This window comes from Anthonomus grandis, chromosome 13, assembly GCF_022605725.1.
Source record: "Anthonomus grandis grandis chromosome 13, icAntGran1.3, whole genome shotgun sequence".
NCBI classification, from domain to species: domain Eukaryota; kingdom Metazoa; phylum Arthropoda; class Insecta; order Coleoptera; family Curculionidae; genus Anthonomus; species Anthonomus grandis.
Window position 1 is genome coordinate 18,955,194 of NC_065558.1, and position 17,814 is coordinate 18,973,007.

At 32.9% G+C, this 17,814-nt stretch overlaps 1 protein-coding gene across 3 annotated transcripts in view; it reads left to right on the forward strand.

Moving 5' to 3' along the window:
• The window catches only part of LOC126744181 (arf-GAP domain and FG repeat-containing protein 1), a 144,390-nt gene that overhangs the window by 100,753 nt on the left and 25,823 nt on the right, over positions 1–17,814 (forward strand). For 2 of the 3 annotated variants that reach the window (XM_050451539.1, XM_050451541.1), the window contains exon 5: positions 12,500–12,604. The exons of the other annotated variant lie outside the window; for it this stretch is intronic. In XM_050451539.1, the coding sequence (XP_050307496.1) occupies positions 12,500–12,604 (105 nt within the window). The remainder of the gene's footprint in view (positions 1–12,499; positions 12,605–17,814) is intronic. 3 annotated transcript variants of the gene reach the window in all.

Consider the following 17,814-nt stretch of genomic DNA (forward strand, 5'->3'; position numbering starts at 1 on the left):
CTAAACCCGGACCCCAGGAATTTATAATTTACATAACAAAAAGATACATTTTAAGCTTTACCTGTGAGTCATGAGGGGTTTATAATTGTAAACATTCATAAAGAAACCAACTTAAAGAGGTTTCTAGTCTGCACAGATAAAAATGACTTCTTATTACAAGAAAATATATTATCTTGGCTGTTAATTATCTTTTATTAAGGATATACATTTAGTTCAAACTCACGTTATCTTGTCAAAAGAGAATCCACGTTCTTCGCATTATTTTCTAATTATCTTAGCGAACTAAATCTTAGACAACTGTCTTTAAGAATAAAGTTGTGAATTTATCGATACTTGTTTAAAGAGTACGTTCTTGCTTTAACGTCACAGGTGCTTTGCGTTGGGTCCCGTAGGTATAACCCCGGTGTTTTCCCTTTGTCGGGACTTTGTCCTTTGTTCGTTCCGGTCATTAGCAAGTTAGACGCGGCATTGTCGACACGACACGATGTATAATCGCATTTTTGTGTGTGAATTTGGTTTTTTCAACATGGACAACATGAATTTTGAAATTGAAGTAAGTGAAGTTTTCTCTTTTTTAAAGCGGAATGCTTTGGAACACTTGTGACCTGTGTTTGAAGGTATATTTATATTATAAATATTTGTGGTTTTTATTGTTTTTTTTTTTAAATTTCTTTTTTTAAATTATACCGGTACCTATATGCGTGTGTAGGTTTAAAATACTCAGTAGGGCTATCATGCATTCTTTGCTTTCTTATAGGTATACCTAGATTAGTTTATAAATAACTAAATAAGCATGCATTGATTTTTAAAAGCTTTTGTGTAAATTATTATTGTATCTTAAACAAAATGGTGGACGTTTGCGTTAAAATATTCTGTAGAAGCTAATATAGCTATAGCTATTTTCACAGGGCAGTTCTGAACTAGTCCGGGATTGTTTTTTGAAGTTTCGATCAGCCGATGATAAAATGCGGACATATTAAAACCAATAAAAATACAGGAAAAGACTCGGGAAAAGAATCCCGGACAAGTTCAGGACTGCTCCGCGAAAACCGCTATAAATTTTTCTAAAAGAAGAAAATATAATCTTAGCAAAACAGAATTTTCTTACTTTAAAATTAAAATCTTGAAGGAAAGGTTATGTACTTTAAATAAGATAATTATTTCGAGCTAAGAATCGTACTATTTTAGGACAAAATAAATATCCTTATGGCGCAAACATTTATGTAACTAGTGTGAAAAGTAATACTTTTTTATAAAAATATACGTTTAATTTTTTTTCTCTTATATCGAAAAATATATGTATTATATACAGTGTAATCGTAATAGTAAGGAATAAATTCAATGTTTCATTGTCATTCATCATGTTTTTTTCATTTGTCAGGATATTCTATTAAGTTATGAATAGGTGGTTAGTCTGATGGTTAGCAGATATTAGCTACAAGTATTAGAGTTTTGAAAATGTAAATAACTTAGAAACCATAAGCCTAGACAATAGTTATTACCTTCTGGTTTCATAAAATAATTTAAAAAAATAAGACTAGTGCAATAAGTGTTACAGATTTTTTTTTATTTTTTTTTTTTGATGCTCATAATATCAACATAATACATAATAGACAGTTTAATTTTGCGTTGACGTTAAATATTAACGATATAGTATTAGTATGTATTTTGTGAAACTTATGACTTCCATAATATAAAATAAAAGTGTGTTATTAATATTTTATCTTCTTTTCTTTTTTATATCCTCGAAAAAACCTCGTAAAAAGCGCTATAAATTTTGCTTCGATATTTAATATTGAATGCGAAAACTTATTTAAGTGAAGTGTCATGAAAAATGAAAACATAAGATACATTTTAATAAAAAAATACATAATTATAAAGGGGCTTTAAATACAATAAAGACATTATATACTCGTATACGTATTTGGTTGTGAACAGTCGTAATTCACAAAAAAATGTAAAATTGTGTGAAGTTGTCTAAGTACCTTTATAATTAATATTATAGTGTTTTCTGACAGGCTTAACTTAATTTTATATTTTTTTGTGAGTTATATTACGAAATTTCGAAAAGTTATCTTCCGAAACCGAAATAATAATTTTTGGGTCAAGTAAATAATTTCTTAATAGAAGATATTTAATATTTGACGTAAGAACTTAATGATCTTGTATCCATTAAATTTTTAGATTTTAAGCCATTCATTTATTTCCGTCAAAGAAATGTCTTTCAGACAAGTACATTTATGTACATATGAGAAGATCACACGTTTTGTAGTTAAGATTAAGACTCTTGTACCAAAAACATAATGACCTTGGAGAGAGAAAATTATTTTTTTTTCTTCTCTTAGACCAAATAACTAAATAATTTGCTGTTCTTACAATTAGGACATATTTACTTAACAATTCAAAATAGTAGTAGACTAAAGCTAAGGAAGTGGTAAGTTTTTCCTAAGGTAATATTCATTTGGCTATATCAAAAGACATGGCGGCCTTGGTTTAAACTCGTTTTACTTTATGTTAAGAGATCCTTTTTATCTGTGTGATAGTATCCTGGAAAGGTTTGATTTCTTATAGGTTATGCCTAGTTCTCCGTTGACTATGTTGTAGTCTCTGGCCTTATTGTTTTCAGCCCTGGTTATTCTTAGAATGTTAAGTTTTCATTTAATTTTCATTTAGTTTATTTAGTTCATATTAATTCATGTTCTTTTATATCACTCGGTATTTTTTCTTTAGTTAAATTTAATGCCTTTGGTTGACTCACCTTGTTAAGGAAGTATTTCATTTGTTTAAATAATTTAATTTTTTTTTCTTGAATTTCAACTCCTTGTTTTGAGGCCTTAAACAGTGCGCGATTCATTCGAGCTCTAATCGTCAAATAGTTTAGAGTCGCGACTCAACATCGAAAAATCGCTAACGTGAAAGTGTAGATAATTCGTAAATCTCGGCCACCGATAATAAAAGGTAAGGTCTCACAACAGCGTTTTCCAAGTTTTCTCATTAAGTGTTTACAGTCCACTAAATTACCTCCTTAATTTCCTTTTTTTCATCGTGAGTTAACTAACTTTTAATTTTACTTTTTTATTTGAACTCAGCGCAATTAATCAACAAATAAAGAACCACAAATGCTTAAAACTGAGAGGGTTTTCATCACTATGCTTCCAGTTTTCCGGTTATTTTCATGAAATTTTCCTTTCATGCTGTTGCATTGTTTACATGTTCTATTTTGCAAGTTTCAAGGTTTACCTACCTTGGGAAACCCTATTAAATGAAGGGGCATGCCCGGTGTGGCAAAATATAATATGTATCACGATTCAGTTTTCCGCCGTTTTCCTGAAAAGCCGGTTTTCTTGTACACATGTGGCCAGCTTTTGTCCCGCTGTTTTCACCTAGAAATACCCGGTTTTGAGAGCTGAAACTAAGTTTGTTTACCATATAAGGTCATAGCCTATAAATCCCTACCGTTTTCATGAGGAAAAACTCTATTTTCATTAAGTTTTCCCAATTGCATTTTTATTCAACGATTGGTTCCGAGGATGTTCGTGAGTCGTCGGCACCCAAATTCCTGCGATGGGTATAAAAAGGTTCCAGCTCCACCAAGGTGACACATTCGTTGCAGTAAGGTCGTACCATACCTTTCGAGCGAAGTACCAGTAATTTTTCCATATTTCAATACCGTTAAATTTGCAATATTTACGTTTAATTTTGTCTTGACGTTGACAGTGTGAATTGGGTTACAGCCATATTTTAGCGAGTAAGCGGTTTTAAGCGGCTTTAAGCGTCTTTAAGACATCTCATTCGAGCGATCAAGTCATGACGTCACCGTGTAAGGCGCTTTAAGCGTTTGTTAGCGGTCTCCCGAGACCGATAATAAACTCGATATGTCAAAGTCAAAGGGAAGCTATACGAACAATAATAAACAATAAATATTTATATCAATTTTTTGATCTTTTTTTAGAGTAGAAGCATTATATTTCTTAGTATTAGTTTTATTTATTTTATATTAATGTCTCATATATATTAACAGTTAAGACATCCAAACCAAATAAAAATGCAGAAAATAATAAATTATCAAAAGAGCGAATAGATTTGCAAAAAATAAAGTGAAGAACGTAAAGGTGAGGTTGCACGGATATTTTTTCAAATTGATTTTTGATTAGTGTGGGTTTATTTCTGTGTAAAAAAAATATGAGTGAGGTTATGTTTATGCCAGTAACTTTTTTGTTTATTGTATTTCCTCTTGATCTGATCCTTAAAATGTATGGAATCGGATTTAGGCTCAAAACGTTTTGAAAACTTAGACAAATGGGTGTTTTCATGGTTTAGGTTAGTCTCCAAAGCGAATGCAATACCGATGAAAGGTATAGCTAATATTTACTAATATTTAAACTCTGACAGCTGTTAGACATGACGTCATTCGAGCGCAACTATATGATGACGTAACGCTTAAGACATTGTAAGGCAACCGAGTAAGACGCTTATTCGCTAAAATATGGCTTATGGTAAGAGCCACCTGTTGACAGTTGTCCGGCCGTTTCCAAGCTCGCGTATTAAGATCTTTATCGAATCCGTTGCTATTGATATCGTTCCTTCTCGTTAAAATTATTTTTAAAACTGTGGTTTGGACACTATCTTTCTTCGTGTTTTGTAGGGCAAGCCACAGTCGCGAATATTATTAACTGGTGCCTGGACACTATCTTTCTTCGTGTTTTGTAGGGCAGGCAGCAGCGCGTTTTTGTTAAATTACTACCTGGACCCTATCTTTCTTCGTGTTTTGTAGGGCAGGTAGTAAACGGGTGATTAAACCAACGTTTCATTAGTTCCGTTCGCGAAAAGTTACATTCTTGTTTGCAACCAGAGAAACACTCACTGCGGATTTATTTTGTATTTAATTGATAATTTTTATTATTGACTTTTTTATTTTCTGCTCTGTCCGCGGCCGTACCGATCCATTTAATTGTTTGATTGATGAAAACTACTGCTTGGACACTATCTTTCTTCGTGTTTTGTAGGGCAGGCAGTAGCCGCGTTTATTAATTATTACTTGACTTCTCAAAGTGGCGAGAGACAAGTAATAACCGAGTCCGTGATGTCATAATTACTATCCGTATAGCAACAGAGCAGAGGTAAATGTCGACCGATTGATTGAGATTGCTTTGCTCGATTGGTGTTGAGTTTCCGACTTTGCTGAACGAATGTCATCCGTAACCGCTTGCACAAAACATCATAACCCCACCCCGTCCCTTAAATCATACTATTTTGCGTCATTAATAGAGTGCCGAATTTTCCGGTACATTTTCCCAAATAACTGCCTGTACAGGGTGGCCAAATAAGAATGCGAGGTACTGTATCTGGGAAACTATTCATCGTAGAAGCTTGCGATAAAAAAATTTATTGCTAAAATGGCCAAGAGAATGACCTGGAAAATATTTTCAAGTTTCTAAAATGTCCGCTAGGGGGCGCAACTGCAATCTTGAATCTAGAAAACTGATGTTTCTGTAAATTTTGCTGAATTAACCTAACAAAAAAATAGCTGATTATTAAAGCAGAGACTAATCCGAACCTTTTTTATTTGAATAGTTTTGCTGTATCTCTAAAAATAAAGTGGTGGGGGTGTTCAAAAGTTGGCTTAAAACACACCCTGTATACTAAAAACGCCTTAGCCGATTTTATCAAACTTGGGCTAGTTGAACAGAGCTATTATTAAGCTACGAGTATTATTATATTTCATGTTTTTTTAGTTTTACATCTCGCCGCTAGAGGGCTTTTTTCGGCTTTCTGACACAAATGACTAATTTTCTCAAAAAACTTAAATGCAATGGTATAAATTTTTTTATACAAAAAAATAGCTTAATGACGCCTAAATATGCTTGCGAAAACCGCATCTTAATATCTTTATCGTAACCTAAAATTTAGGCCATAGAAAATTTTATATGAAAATCCCTTAATATTTATAAAAACTACAAAATAATTTATTTCGAATTTCTTTTATAATGTAAGTTGTGGCCCTATAAAGGACCGATTTTAAAAAGAAAGGGTTTTAATGCCCCCGTAAATGCTCGAAATGCTGACCATCACGCTCTATGCATTGCTGAAGCCTCTCATGGGTAGATAGAACTGCAGCTTCAATTTCGGCTCTCGGTATGGTATGTATTGCATTACGAATGCGGTTTTTTATATCTTCTCTAGTCGTAGGCTGAGTCTGAAATACAATGTCCTTTAACCGCCCCCATAAATAGAAATCAAGACATGTTAAGTCTGGGGATCGCGGAGGCCATGGAAACAGGCTTCCTCTTCCAATCCACCGCTGTTGAAAAATATTATTAATATGCTCTCGCACATTCCTAGCAAAATGTGCTGGACAACCATCCAACTGCAAAAACAAATTTTGCCGGACTTCCAGTGGCACATCTTCCAGCAACAACGGTAATTGATTTACCAAAAAGTCGAAAAAAACATTGCCATTTAGAGATTGCTCAAAAAAATATGGTCCAATAATGTTGCCTCCAAGTATACCACACCACACATTTAAAGTCCAGCGCCCTTGGTGCTGAACTTCACGCAACCAATGCGGATTTTCTGCAGACCAACAAGACATGTTATGCAGGTTGACTCTACCGTCACTATTAAATGTGGCTTCATCTGTCCAAAGAATTTTAAATAAAAAATCTCTGTCCTCGCGTATCATGCCTAATATCTAATGGCAATAGTCCAACCTACGGTCAAAGTCTGCTTCTTCCAATGCCTGATGTAAATTAACATAATATGGGTGCATTCTATAAATATATTAAAAAAAAGCTGAACATAAATAAATCCATATATGGCGTTGGCTATTAGAATTTACCTATTGTCCTTCAAAATATTTTGAATCGTTGTTCTTGATATGCCTAATTCAAGGGATAATGCTCTTGTGCTAACATGAGGATTTCTTTCAATATATCCCAGTACGCTGTTAATATTGTCCACATTTCTTCTAATTCTTGGCCGTTGAAACCTAGGCCGAAAACTACCATTGGCTCGTAAGTTCGCCACTAATCGGGGAAAAAATCTAACATCGCAAGAACTTCGATTTGGATATCGAGCAGCATAAACTCTTTTTGCTACTGCAGCATTTTGAAGACATTCAAAATAAACCGCAAGCATATCAACAGCTTCATCGTTCGTAAAACGCATTTTGCAAAAACAAAAAATGCTCAAGTAACGTTAAACTTTTGACAACTTACTATTGACAATTTGAGGAATGTTTATAATTTGAGTAGACATTTGTTTTGTTGCATTCCATAACCTGCTTTCTAATAATTATTTTTTTCGTATTATATCCATAGTGAATATATAACATAAAATAGGTCTGATTTTTGATCTAAGCAATATTAATACTTACCTTTTAGTAATATTAGGTAATATTTTCAAAAATGGTAAATTTTGTTTTCAAAAGTAGTGAATTTTAAAAAAATCCAAAATAATTAGTATAAAAAAATTAAAATTTAAGGGTATAAAATATTCTTTGGCCTATATTTTAGGTTAGGAACAAGATATCGAGTTGCGGTTTTTGCAAGATTATTTAGACATCATTTAGCTATTTTTCTATGAAAAAAAAATCATATCAACGCATTTAAGTTTTTTGAGAAAATTAGTCATTTGTGTCAGGATGCCGAAAAAAGCCCTCTAGCGGCGAGATGTAAAACTAAAAAAACATGAAATATAATAATATTCGTAGCTTAATAATAGCTCTTTTCAACTAGCCCAAGTTTGATAAAATCGGCTAAGGCGTTTTTAGTATACAGGGTGTGTTTTAAGCCAACTTTTGAACACCCCCCACCACTTTATTTTTAGAGATACAGCAAAACTATTCAAATAAAAAAGGTTCGGATTAGTCTCTACTTTAATAATCAGCTGTTTTTTTGTTAGTTTAATTCAGCAAAATTTACAAAAACATCAGTTTTCTAGATTCAAGATTGCAGTTGCGCCCCCTAGCGGCCATTTTAGAAACTTGAAAATATTTTCCAGGTCATTCTCTTGGCCAGTTTAGTAATAAATTTTTTTATCGCAAGCTTCTACGATGAATAGTTTCCCAGATACAGTACCTCGCATTCTTATTTGGCCACCCTGTACTTAATCACAGAAATTGGTAATGGGGATTATTAGATTTTAAGGACACTTTTGTTCATTTAGTTTTAAGCAACCAAAGCTGTTACTTATTAGTATTTGTAATAATAAAGATTAAGAGCAATAAGATCTCATTATAACCGGACAGTCTACTTCCAATCTCTACCTGGTTTCTCCACTGTCTAAAGGCTTACCCGAGAGGCTAGACGGTACTCTCAGCTCCTTTAATTAATTAGAGTGGCGCCCGACGCATTTTGTCGACTTTTCTCCTATAACTGTACAAAGAAATAGTGAGGGGGGGGTTGACGGATACCCTGCGACGTCAAAGGTTAGAGGGTGGACATACGGCGAGTACGTAGAACCCCTGCTACACAACTTTCTTTGATTTGAGCGGCATATTTCAGACGTTTAAGAAATTTTGTCTATAATATTATACTTCACATAATATTTATTTTTTTATTAATATTTATTATACTTCACATAATATACTAATATTTGTTAAACCAAAGGTATCTATCTATGTAACCAATTTTGAACAAAATATCTTTCCTTTAAAAATATAGTTTTTTTTGCAATAATTTAATAGATACAAATCTACTGGTAAAAAATTATAATATATTAGTCCGGTAAGGTCCGGATTTAATTAAAGATAAAAATGATATTTAATGGCGTAAACTTTTTTTTCGAGTAAGAATTGTTAGAACTTTTTTATTTTTTTTTTTGAAAATATTAAGAATATAAAAAATTAAAAAAAAAACAGAATAAAATACATTTTGTTACTTCTGTTTTTGAATAAAATTAAGATTTTTTGTTTTGCAAAATGGGTTTTACCTATACGTTCGACCGTGTTTCATAGAAAATATTGGTATTTAAATTTGCTTAATACATTAAAAGATAATGCGTCTAGATTATTGCGGCGGCTTAGATCAAAGAAAACAGATTATGGTATTGTTACGAAAAGGTAATAAAGCCAAATTTACAACTCATTTGAAGTAAAATAAAGAATGTAAAATATCTTATGATAAGTTAGGATAGAGTTAGGAGTAGAGCATAATTTGTAAGAAATGTAGACATTAAATAAACAAATTTCATAGAAGAGAAAAATACAGGGTGTTCAATTAAAAAAATTGAGTAATTGCATATTTCATTTAAGTAAATTTGTATTAGACACTCTGTATGAAAAAAACTTCGGACTTTTACTGAAAGATAAAGCTGATACCGTAAACTAACTACATTAAGAATTGCGTTTATCTAGATTGAACACAGCGGTTGCTATAAGAATTTTAATAAACCTCTTAAAACACTAAAAATATCTTAAAAATACGAATTACGTGGCAACGCCGTAATGCAATTTAAAAAATGAGGTATCAGTGTAAAGATTTTGTCCTCAAAAGCATAACGCCATTAAATACAGGGTGTTCCATTTGAAAAAACTACATATTTTTTCGTAACTTATGTTTGACGCACCCTGTATATGTAAAATTATTTTTAGTTTGTAGATTTTTGTCAACCTTGTAACCATGTCACATGAGTTTTTTTCCACTCGGTATAGTTTAGGCGCTATTTTAGCCGTACGCCTTGCTGACACACCCTGTATATTATTGAAAAAGCTGTTTAGATTTTTGTCCGGTTTGTCTACAATTTTGACAAATCTGTAGCATCCACGGGTCTAAAGCAGCGTTCAAACCTGCCTAATTTTTGTTCTGTCGTCTTCGACTAACCGTCTCCGCACCTCTACGACCATATACACTACACCTGTTATAAAAAGTAATTATTTTCCTTAGCAGAATATTTTACATATTTTCAATTTATTTAAAATTGAACATATGCATGCAATGTTTACGCCAACTTATAAGATGAATCAACTAAACATAATCTGTTAAGAAAATAAACAAAAGAGCTTACTTCTTACCTTCTAACATATATTTTTTAGTAAAAGCTGTAAATTCAGTGACCGCCTAAAGTTAAATTTTTTGTATACAGGGTGGAACAAAAAAGATATGACGTCATCGCTCATTTTTTCAAATGGAATGCTAAATTTTTTATTGCATTTATGAAATATAGGCGAAAGTCCAAGTAAGTTTCGTATAACACACGTTATCTTAAAACTGAAATGTTTCCGAAATATTTACATTTAAATAACAAGAAAACAAATAAGTACGTCTATTTACAAATTAAGGTAAAATCGAGGATAGAAATAATGTTATAAACACTGCCAATTGTTTCTATTTCCATGGTTGCACTTGTAAAGAATCTCAATTTTCGAATGTTACTGTCAGTTCGAAAATTAATAATTTTTATCAGAATAAATTATGGCTAATTTAACGGAAACCCAACGAATTGAAATTTTGATAATGCTAGGGTACGGGGATCGAGTGCGCACGCAAAAAAAAGTAAGTGAACTGTTTAATGCCAAATACCCAAAGTATCCCGTTTCTCAGTCAACAGCTAGTAGAATAGATCACAAATTCATAACTTCAGGTCATGTTAGGGATTTGCCAGGATTAGGTCGTCCAAAAATTTCTGAAGAAAAAAAATTAAACGTTCTGCTCTCCGTCGAAGAAAATCCAAACAATGAAATTTCACAAATTTCAGTTGATAATAATATAGCCGGAACGGCAGTAAGACGCATCTTAAAAGCAAATGAATACCACCCTTATAAAATTAGACTAATACACGAATTAAATGACGACGATCCTGATCGAAGAAACCAATTTTGCGAGCAAATGATGAACATTTGCAATAATAACCGTCAGTTTGTGTTACGAGTTTTGTTTTCGGATGAAGCAACTTTTTGTTTAAACGGTGTCGTAAATCGGCAAAATTGTCAGTACTATTCAAATCCAAACTGGGCAACTGAGGCTCATACACAGTACCGTAAATCTATTAATGTTTGGGCTGGTATCGTGGAAAATAAAGTAATAGGGCCATACTTTTTCAAAGAAAACTTAACAGGACAACGCTATTTGAATTTTATTCAAGAAGATCTAGAATTATTGTTATATATCATAAAAATTATCTTATTCCTGCTTTGGCTGCCCTATACCCAAACGAACAAGACCCTGGTGTCCCGACAGGTTATTTGTGGTTTCAGCAAGACGGCGCACCGCCACATTTCTTTCGAGATGTCCGTAATTACTTGGATACAGTTCCCAGGAAGATGGATAGGACGAAGAGGGCCAATAGAGTGGCCGGCCAGGTCACCAGACCTAAATCCCCGCGACTGTTTTCTATGATGATACCTGAAAAGTAAAGTTTATATTGAGAAGGCAAACAACGTAGAAGATTTGAAAAATAGAATAAGATATGAAATTAGACGTATATCACCCGAAATAATTGATAGTGTTTTACATGAGTTTGTAAACCGTCTTGCTTTCTGCCAAGAAGTAAATGGGGATCAGTTTGAACACTTGATACATTAATAAGAGTTTTCACAGTTTATAACATTTTATCCTTCATTTTATCTTAATTTGTAAATAGACGTACTTACTTGTTTTCTTGTTATTTAAATGTTGAATGAAATATTTCGGAAACAGTTGAGTTTTTTGAGATAAGGTGTGTTATATGAAACTTGCTTGGAAATTCGCCTATATTTCATAAATGCAATAAAAAATATAGCATTCCATTTAAAAAAATGACCGATGACGTCATATCTTTTTTTTGTTCCACCCTGTATACAAAAATTTAGGTGAAATAATGCCCAACTTAAAATAAAAATCGACGGGTCCGAGCCTTTTCTCAAAAAATCATGTCTCTAATTTTTATCGAATTTATGTGGAACTTTAGGCAGTCACTGTATATTTATTGTCATGTACAAACAAATTAGTAAATTCAATCAAACTAATTTTGTTATGAGAACATTTCTATTTCTGTATTCAAAAGTAAATGAATTTAAAGCAAACCTTTCCCCTGATAAAATGAGAAACCAATTCTCGAACTAGCCTATTCAGCCTTATTAGCTACTTGTACTTTTTAAACTAACAAGATTATAAAATATTATAATTAAGAGTTATGCAGTATTGTACAAAATTTTCCAAACCAACATTATAAAATTGGTTTCTAATAATACATTTTGTTAACGTCACCTAACGGACGAACTGGACTATTGATAGATACGTTACTTATAATTCTAATATCTTATTAATATTTAAAAAAAGGTTTAATAGATAGCCAAAACAATTTTAACCACACTCATTAGCATTATCAATTTATCAATAATTAATTAATTAATGCGTCGTTGGTACAGAGAAGCACAACTTATAAATATTTAAAAGGCAAACGAATTGCGCATTATTTGACTAGAAATAGTATCGGTATGTTTTATGGTTTTCATATATCATTTACTTGTTTATTGCCAATGAATCCGGTTGAAAATAAGGAAAATGTAAAAATGTTACAGACCATGAGGACGAGTTTAGCATATTCGACCTGCAATTCTCCAGCTTGGGGCCGACTTTGAACCGGGTGCCCTTATTCCCCAAGTGTCCCCCCACGAATCGATGGAGTAAGTCACGTTATAGCTGCCTTCGCTCCCCTATTATGGATTGCTAAAACTTTTTATTATTTAGATTTTAGAGTGTGCACGCTATCTGGTTTTTTTTAAAGTTATTTATGAGTTGTGATTAATGGATTTTACCCCTTATATATTTATAAACGCTAGGAAAATCCCTTCTAGTTCCCTCTTATTATGACAGTAGGAACAGAGAGCTCTAGTTTTATTGCTTTTACTATTTTACTAAAAACTTAGGGTATATAGTGTTCAAGTTTAGGATTAACAGTTTTCACATTATAATTACTTTGTTTCAGTGCAACCCCTTGTATTAGAAAATCACGAAAAATCAATAGGTAATTTAATCATTAATCCATTTGCACACATATTATAGATCAAAGTTTCTACTTGATTGTAAGTTATTCTTATCTTAGACGATTTATAAGTCATTCGTTTTTTCAAAAAATAGTTTTTTTATTAATAACTAACACTTCTAGTTATAAGTGTTAAGTTGGCAGTGAATAATTAAATTACTATTTTAATATTATTCGTCGAAAAATCTATAAGTATTCAATTTAGGCCTTATTTTTAGAAAAACAAGACATTTCTTTAAAATTGCATCAACATTCAAGGTATTGCGTAAACAAAGAAAAAAACTTTTAATGCTTATATACAGTTGCCCATTTTAAAATCACTTCTATTACATACATTAAACTTCCGACCCATACATAAAAACCTACTAATAATATCCTAGGAATACATGTCTTGATAAAATAAGAGGGTGACTTTGAAGCTTATTAGATTGCACTTAATGATATAAACAGTTTAAAAAATACCATTAGCCTAGTGCCTTACCCACTAAAATTGTTTTTAAGAATTATTTATTTATTTATTTTATTTACTTATTTCATACACGAGTGTAAAATTTGGGTATTTTAAAATTAAACTTACGTGAGTATTGACAATGCAATTCAATCAGCGAGCTCCACCATGTATACAGCAAGAGATTGAAAGTACCATGAAACAAAAATGTTTACGATTTACTGTGCTGACCCATCTAATAAAGATTAAGTTTACTCACCGGGGAACCTCGGTCCCCTCGATTCAGTCATGTCAACAACCATCAATATAGTTACTTTAGTTGAATAGAAGTCCATATTTTGTAGGAGAATGCGTATATAAAGATAACAAATAGGGGAAGTCTTTATCTCCAAGAAAAATGCATGTGGGACACTTAGGTAAATGTATTATGCATTTCGGCTGTGTAAACAGCCATCATCAGATACAGAACATTACAAAAAACATATACGTTCACCAAATAAACCAAAAAATTACCCGTTATACCCGTACGTTATACGTATTACCCGATAACGGGTAATTTTTTGGTTTATTTGGTGAACGTATATGTTTTTTGTAATGTTCTGTATCTGATGATGGCTGTTTACACAGCCGAAATGCATAATACATTTACCTAAGTGTCCCACATGCATTTTTCTTGGAGATAAAGACTTCCCCTATTTGTTATCTTTATAGTTACTTTATGTTTGCTAATAATTTACATATATATACCTATCTTCTTTCTTCGACGACTAGCTAGTGTCCCCTAAAATAGTTAAGGCTACCCCAGACGCTCCACTGCCGCTAAGCAGTAAGCATCTCAACACTCGGAAACTAAGATAACATATACCGAGATCTTAGAATCCAAATGTGTCAATCGAGAAGACAAGTGAAGGCCCTCTATAACTCACAAGACCAACTCGAAGGAACTGCGCGCTCATAGGGCATCCCTGTCGATTGCTACACAATCGACCACTACCTGGTAATACCTCGCTAAACAGCGACAAACTCTGGTATACCATAAAACTCTAGCCATGGACTTATACAACAACAATATAAAATATTACTCACATGTCGACATGATTAACATGTGCAGAAAACAATCACGACCATTCTAATATCCACCTAGTGGACAAAAACCACCACACCTGGTCAACTATGACATGGCTCTTTATAAGCCGAAGTGCTAGCAGTCACTGCCTCTTTTACTTTTTTGGGTTTCTCTCAATCTCTTATATTATTATTTATGTTTAGGGTATAGATTTTCAAGGATGTAAGATAATTCTTGGGCGGTTAAGTCACTTTTAAACGAATACAGGGTGTTTATAAAATATACGTTGATTAAATATATTAAATTACCTTAGGATATTTTACACGAGATAACTCCATTAAGAGGTTGAATCACGTTGATTTCAAAAAGCTAGATATCGAAACTTAAAAATTATCTAAATTACTTACAAATGCATTATCAGGATAACCAAAAATAAGAGACAAAGGCAAAATACGCTAAAATGCAACCGAAAACTAAGAACAGAATTAAAACGAGATTAACAGGAAAAATCTGAATTTACAAAAAAAACAACCTTTATAATTAACAACATATATTACAAAGCAACAGATCTTTTAAAACGAGTTAAAGTAATATTAAATATATCAAAATTGTATCTATTTAATAGCCCCATGTAACTTGGGTTTTGAACACCATAGGTTGTTCTGTGGAAAGGAATATTGAAAGTACTGTGATATCGCAAAATTTGATAGTGATAATTAAAATTAATCTGCCTCAAAATATCTGGACAATCGATGAATCAATTTATGACTCTAAATAAAGACAGCTTTCATATCACGGCGGGACTTAAGTGTCGGTAAGGATAGTTGTTGTTTAATAGCAGAATCATGATGTTCAATGGTAATATGAATATGGTACACAGAATACCTCAGAAATCTATGTTGGGCTCTTTTCAAAGTACCAACATGGTTCCGGCAATGAAAGGCGACCATACAACTCTGTCAGTTGGATACTGTTATCCCAAAACTGTTCTAACCAAGCAACCATCTTGTGGAATCCATTTAAAAATATTTACAATTTCTAGTAACAGAACCAACTTTATCAAAACAGTTTATTGAAACAAATTTCAAATAGAAGAAAAATACTTCAAAGGTTGGTAACCTGTTTCAGTTGTATTGGTTTTGCGAGAAGAGCATGCGATAATGCTTGGTCTTTTAAGCTATCTACAGGTCTCCAAAACTCGTTTATTATCATTAAAATTTGCTATTTAGGAAACAGGAAGCGATAACATTGAAGAAAATGCTAAAAAGAAGTGGAAAAATGTGACCACCCTGAGGGACTCCAGATGATACTTTGATACTGTCAGATAGATGATAACCTATCTTGACCCTTTGACTACGTCCAGATAAGGAATTTTTAATCCATTCAACAAACCTGGCATGAAAATATAGTGCGCCTACCTGTTTCCATTTTATTTAATATGCCAGACTGATAGCAAATCAATTTCTTTGCCGTACATATTTTGCTATAAAAACCATGTGATTCTGATATTAAGCCTTTGCATAGCCCAGGAACTTGCTTCGCTATGACAGTCAAAGAGCTTAGGTATTGCAGACTGTGTATCTACATATGCGACGATAATTTTCGATGTTCTCTTTTTGCCTAATTTTTATAAAGGGGATAATATAACTCTTTCCATTCAGCAGCATACCTAAAGAGCTATTAAATAGCAGAAATAACGGCATTACAATGGTAGAGACGCACTCTCTCCAGAGGTAAACTTATTGGACACCTCGCTTATGTCATGTCAAGGTCATGGACATCTTAGAGGGACAAATACTTATGCGTATGTTGCTATTTACGGGATAATTGGTACATAAAGATGGCTGTGTACCGATTGGGTGAATACACAGATTGAATTCGGAAGTTCATAAATAAGTTTGCCATATCTTAACCTTTTGTTGCTGAGTGACTTTGATACACAGTGAGCTAGATAGGCTATGATTTGAATGTTTATCGTTGATATACTTCCAAAACGATTTAAGATTATTTTTTAGGTTAGAATCGATCCCTCTAATATAATTGTTAAAGCGAATTTCAGACAGTAGCCTGCATTCAGCTGTCAGGTGGAAAACCTAATATAATCACTATCAGAATGACTATTAACATAACTATAGTGAACATGTTTTTTACCCCTAGTCAATTTTCGAAGATCAGAAGAAAACCATTTAGGAAAGATTGAAGTCGCGTTTTTTTTTATGGCACGAAGTAAGCAATGCTTATGGACAGAATTTCATAGAATAACAATATCAATTGCAACATCAATATCATCAACCAGACATTCCCGCCATTTCACAGAGACAAGGTAGTTGATGCTCTATAATAATCAATTGCAAAATCATAATAGAATTCGTAATACAATCATTTCTATTTTTTTTTTAGTTAAAGCAACATTCATAAAACATCTGGTCAAGAGGTACTACCTATACAAGAGGTCACTTGCTTTTAAAATATGTAGCTCCTTAACATTAGAAAAAGCCAAATTTAAAAATACATTACGACCATTGGGAATGTATTTTGAGGAAGGCTTGCGCGATGTTCACAGCTGGACCACCAACAGGGAACTGTACCATCACTCCATACTCGTCATTCTGCCATATTGCATTGGGAAAATTATAATCATCAAATACATAGATATCCTGTGCTGAATATTGTGAAACGATTTTCTACAGCTTGACAATGCCATTGTATGCCTTCTCGTGAAGACTGTGAAGCGATGTAGACTCCTCCTACCCCAAACTTCACTTAATTCAGTTGACACAAGTTATATACTTGCTCTACTCGGTCTTCATCAATAATAATTGAATGTGTTTCTATCCTATTGGTCAGCTTTGCACTAGTCCTCTGGGATCTATCGGACCTCAAGATACTAAAATCATCACATTTAATTTCACAATCAGAGATGTTATCGTTTAAGTTGCTCTCCACTAAAATGAATATACTGTAAGAGCAACCGAAAAGACTTTTGACGTTAGTTGGAAGAAATCTAGTTTTTTTATGTGCAGTTTCACAAACTGTGGATCGCTCTGGTACATAATTTCTAGGTTTTCTTCACCAGCAGTCTTTCTTTCATCTAATTCCTTTTTAGCTGCCTTGTAAGCATCTTGCTCCATTCTTGTTTGATCCCTAGAGATCCTATAATTGGAATTAGGAAGCTTGTCCTAGACTTGAGGGTCAGTTTCACTGTGTTAGAGTTACATATTACCTTTACTGGTCTGGCTCGATTAGAATTAGACACCTTGCCAACACGAAGACCTTGCGATATTGTAGCGTCCTTTTGCTGCAAGCCAAGCAAAGGAAAGATATCACATACTTTGGA